General features: G+C 47.8%; 1 protein-coding gene across 1 annotated transcript; it reads right to left on the bottom strand.

Annotated features, from left to right (window-relative positions):
• Positions 1–790: 790 nt before the first annotated feature.
• LOC111157148 (E3 ubiquitin-protein ligase SIAH1-like) lies at positions 791–1,636 on the bottom strand. Its single transcript, XM_022518409.1, has one exon. It carries the CDS (start codon positions 1,634–1,636, stop codon positions 791–793), a length of 846 nt encoding a protein of 281 aa, XP_022374117.1.
• Positions 1,637–5,288: the final 3,652 nt, after the last annotated feature.

The following is a 5,288-nucleotide window of genomic DNA, read 5'->3' as shown; positions in this document are numbered from 1 at the left end:
TTTATTTCTGGTGCAAAATGGTTTTATTAAAACACGGGGACAGGACCCGTGGGCAGAAAGAGCTGCTGCCTAAAATATTTGTAATGAACTCATTAATGGGGGAAAAGGAAATATGTATTGAATACCTATGTATAAGGTTTATCATAAACAACTATGCATATCAGAAAGACACTAACTTTAAAAAGGCACCCAAAAAAGGTGAGGAAAAACCTGAATTACAGAATAGAAAGTCGAATTTAATGAAAAACTAGAATTAATAAGAATTGGCAAATACTCACACACAAAATATACACACACAGCAGCACTGTGTGTTGACCCACAAAGGGAAAAAAACAGTGGTCCAAGGGCACTCAACATGGCTTATTGGTTAGGAAAAAAACACCCTCCCCCCATGCCCCATACACACTAGCTCTGGGGCACACACACAAAACAAAAACCCAGTATGTATTTTTGAACAGTACACTCAATCTGCAACACAAATTCATAATTTTTTTTAACAATGCTCCCTTTCTTAATACAAGAGATGCCCATGCTGGGAGTGTGTGTGTGCGCGCGCAATATATAATTTTTAATTATATAATTTATATAATTTACTGTTGACTTATTTTTAAATATATTAGTGTAACTACATGCAGCTGTTTCCTGTATTTAACAGCCTTTCCTTTTATTTACCTCGTGTGTCTAGACCTCTCAAAAGTTCAAGTTGACGGGCTAACATGGGTGCCTTGTTCTCCGTGAACTTGAGCATGAGGGTTTTCGGCCGCGGCCGGAAAGCCGCGGGCCTGCCGTTTTAACACATGGAGATCGTTACGTTGATGCCCAGGTTGCCGTTTTCTGCAAAGAGCTGCGCCATGCGGGTGTCGAAGACGAGGCAGTCGCTGTTCCTGATGGCGGTGGCGATTCCCTCGTGAATGGAGCGCGGGGTCGCCTCCCAGGTCAGCCGGCGCCGGTGGCCGTTCAGCTCCAGACGGTAGGCGAAGTTCTCGGCCTGCTTGTGCGTTCCTATCAGCTGGACGATGGCGAAGAACTGGTGCCCGTGGAACTTCTCCTGTTTCTCCAGGACGAGCATGAAGTGGACGCCGAAGCAGGACTGCGTCATCACCCAGTCCACGGCGCCGGGGAGGTTAATGTCGGTCGCCAGGAACACGATGTCTTCGCCCTGCAGCGTGGTGATGGACTCGTGCTGGTGCATCAGGTGCGGCATCACGGCCTCCAGCGAGCCTTGCCATTTACAGAGCGCACCGGGGCACGGGCACACGTACGGGCGGAACTCGCACATCTCTTCGTGCTCGGCCTTCTCGGTGTGACGCAAGGCTAGCCAGCAGCCGGTGGCCGCGTACTTGCACGGGAACAGGACGGAGTTGGCCACCTTCTCCATGGCCAGGTTGCGAATGGACGCCAGCGGCCCGCGGCACGTCGGGCAGCAGCTGAGCTTCGGGCGGCAGGTGCTGCACACGAGGTGGCCGCTGTGACACTGAAGAATGGGGGGCAGCACATAGTCGAAGCACACTGGACACTCGAAAAGGCTCGCCAAGTCGCTGTTGGGCACGGTCGTGCCGGCCAGGTAGGGCGCCCTCTGGGACGGGTTACACATCGCCGCTCTGGGAGGTAAGGCCGCCGGACCCTGGCGCATCATTTCTGGAGGCGGACGCTGTGCCTCACACCCCGGCTCGAGGCTCAGACGCGCCCCGCCGTCGCCGCCGCCTCTTCCCCGAGCCGGCCCCGGCCCCGGCTCCGGCACGAGCGCCGACACCGACGGGACACGCCGGGCCGCCGCCGCCTCTCGAAAGTGTGCCCCTCGATGGTCGCCTGGGACGCTCGAGGGCGCGCCTTTTAACAGTCGCCTCTCGAGAGCGCGCCGTTCAACGGTCGCCTTAGAATCTCGAGAACGCGTCGTTCAACGGTCGCCTTAGAAGCTCGAGAACGCGTCGTTCAACGGTCGCCTTAGAAGCTCGAGAACGCGTCGTTCAACGGTCGCCTTAGAAGCTCGAGAGCGCGCCTCGCCTTGGAAGCTCGAGAACGTGCCGTTCAACGGTCGCCTTGGAAACTCGAGAACGCGCCGTTCAACCGTCACGTTGGAAGCTCGAGAATGCGCCGTTCAACGGTCGCCTTGGAAGCTCGAGAACGTGCCGTTCAGCCGTCACGTTGGCAGCTCAAGAGCGCGCCTTTCAAGGGTCACTTCAGACTCTCGGGAGTGCGCACCGCAATGGCCGCCCCCGACGCTTGAGAGCGCGCTCCTTGCGCGTTCTCAAGCCCGCCTCGCCGGCGCCCCGGATAAATGCCACACCCTACAGCAGCAGCCTTGAGAAGGTAGGTCTCTAAGCGCCTGCAGCCCAAAGGGGGCGGGGCCCTGAATGTGTTTTGTGATCCTAAATTCTATGTAGCCTTCCTACCCGGTGGTAAGGATACCAATGCTTTAAGCTCTAAATTCTCCTAGGCTATCTCTCGTTCCTGTTCACAAATCCAATTTTCTTTCTTTCTTTTTTTTTTTTTTAAATATCTAGTTATTTAGGTAATCTCTACACCCAACGTTGGGCTTGAACTCAAAACCCCAAGATCGAGAGTAGCATGCTCCACTGACTGAGCCAGCCTGGCAAGCACAAAGCCAGTTTTCTGAGGCCTTTAATGCACGGTAAGGACTGTTTAAAATAATTGATAGGAGAAGGGGCACCTGGCTGGCTCAGTCCGAAGGGCATGCCCCTCTTTTTAAAAATTCTTTTTTAAAGATTTTATTTATTCATTTGACAGACAGAGATCACAAGTAAGCAGAGAGGCAGGCAGAGCGAGAAGGAGGGGAAGCAGGCTCCCCGAGGAGTAGAGAGCCCGATGAGGGGCTCGATCACAGGACTCCGGGACCATGACCCCAGCCGAATGCAGAGGCTTAACCCACTGAGCCACCCAGGTGCCCTGGGCATGCCCCTCTTAACCTTGGGGTGAGTTTGACCCCACGTTGGGGGTAGAGATTACTTAAATAAAACTTTAAAAAATAAAATAATTGATAGGAGGGTATGAACATCCAAATGATTCTCAAAAGGGTATATTTGTAACGTCAGATTTAACAAATAAAAATACAAAAGATGCTCAGTTAAATTTGAATTTCAGGTAAACAGTGAACAGCATCTCTTTTTACTAAGAGTATGTCTCCTGCAGTATTTGGGATATACTTATACTAAAATACATTCATTGTTTATCTGAGATTCAAATTTAACTGGGTATTCTATATTTTATCTGGCAACCCTACATACTTGAAGAGCTGTGTTTTTAAACTTCCTGGAATTCTGATTTGGTCATTTTTATAACCATAGCCCTAACCAGGTCCCACCATGGGATTATTTTCTTTCATTTTCTCAAAAACCATTATTTATTCCTACTATAGTTCAGGACTCAGATACAGAGATCACTGTGATGAGTGGGAGTGAACAGTGAAGTTACTGAACGGAAAGTCCAGGTTCAAGTGTGTGCAGTTGCCTTGCACCTATAAACAGTGTGGCTTTACTAAAACTTCTAGGGAAGGCAGTCAGTGGCTGGAGCTAAGTAGAGCAGGACCAGGACCAGGACCAGGGGTAGATTTGGAAATGGAGAGTGACAGCTGTGGCCATGTATACAAGGCAGGGAAACTTCGTGAAGGCAGGATTTGTGCTGTATTCCATTCTGCATTGCCACATAGCTCACACAGTTCTTGCATGTAGTAACTATTCAAATATTTGGTATTAAATTACCTCGTCCAAGGGGCTATCTTCTGATTTTTTTTTTCCTTCTGCGTAATCCACTAGGAGATGAAATACTTGGCTAATTTATTTCTTAGCTGGCTCCTGCACATATGCGCTTCTCTTATTTAAGTTTGTGAATGGCCCCGTGGGGTTCAGCAAAAGAAGCAGTATGAGCAAGAATGGATTGGTAGGCTGGGTGGTCAGCCAAGCTAGGCAGAGGACTCCTTTTAGCATTAGGGTTGAATGTGAGGGTGTGTTTGTGCTTGTAAAGAGACAGAGAGTGTGAGCCCCATGTGAGAGATAGATCGCTGTGTTGGCAGTTTACAATATAAAACTTACGTTAGGACCTTCGAAGTACAGATTCATTACAAAATGAGCCAAAGTCAGTTCTGAAGGTGAGAAATGACCCAGTGTTCGAGACAAGTTTGTGTAGCAGGTTGTTGAGCGTTTGCTCTGGTTTGAGCAGAGAGGTGCGTAAATACCACCGAGAGATGATTCTACTTGGCAACATTCTTGGTTTTCCTCCAACTGCACTTTCTGGCGACTCTGATTTTCAGCGTCCTGGCATGTTGCCAGCCACCTCCAGGGGTGTTAAGAAATATCCAAAACAAAATTAAAATAAATTCACTTTCATTTAAAATGCAATTATATATATATAACACTTAGGAGCAGTGGGATTGGGTGTTAGAAAACCAAACCAAGCAATGGAGTAGCAATTACAACGTTGGAAAGAAAAAAACAAAACAGAACCACAAAACATGCTAACACCTTGCTGATGGATTGGACCCTGCTTGGGGAAGAGCTAGAAACGGGGAATAGAACTACCTTTAGCTTTAATCAAATTCCTGGGAATTCATCACTCTTATTGTTTGAAATGCCATCTGCAGAATGACTTGCCCTGGTGTTATCTGATTTTGATTATTTGCTTGTGATTCAGTCATTCCTTCTTCCTTTGTGTGCTCTGTGCTGAACAGTAGGCTTAATAACACAAAGGATGGGTTCGAGTGGGTTCTTTGAACATCCCCATATCGCCATTCCACCTGCAAACACTGTCCTCCCTCTACTGGAAGGTGGGCAGAGGGTGTAGCATCAGAGCATCCAATTCGGAGAGCTCATCCAATGGTGACCATGGAGAGCCCAAATGTGCTCGGTGCTACACATCCCTTTGGGGAAGATAAGGATGGTAATGGCTTTGAGAATGAAATAATATGTTCTGACTTGAAGGACAAATTAGGGTAAAGCAAGGAGAAAAGACAGAATGAAATGTTCTCTCCTTTTACAGACTAAATTTAATTGTGGTTAATAGCAGCTGACTTTCCCCATGACTTTGCTGTGGGAAGAGAGGCCTTCCACCAAAATAGGGGCCAGGGTTACTGAAGATTTTAGGTGATCTGGTTTTTGATTGACCATCCGATAACTAAACTTTTTCTTTTATTTAAAGAAAAATTTTTAATTGAGCAATAACGTTTCCTTTATATAAACTATTAGTTGATGCTAAATACAATATGGATTTTAAAATGAAATCATGGGTGTGTACTTGTGACCGTAAAGATGAGCACACAAATCAGAAGCTGTGTA

Source organism: Enhydra lutris, unplaced genomic scaffold, assembly GCF_002288905.1.
Source record: "Enhydra lutris kenyoni isolate GAN:26980312 unplaced genomic scaffold, ASM228890v2 scaffoldscaffold52, whole genome shotgun sequence".
Taxonomy (NCBI): Eukaryota; Metazoa; Chordata; class Mammalia; order Carnivora; family Mustelidae; genus Enhydra; species Enhydra lutris.
Note: the sequence above shows the minus strand (reverse complement) of the source record. Positions and strands in the feature narration are given on the sequence as shown.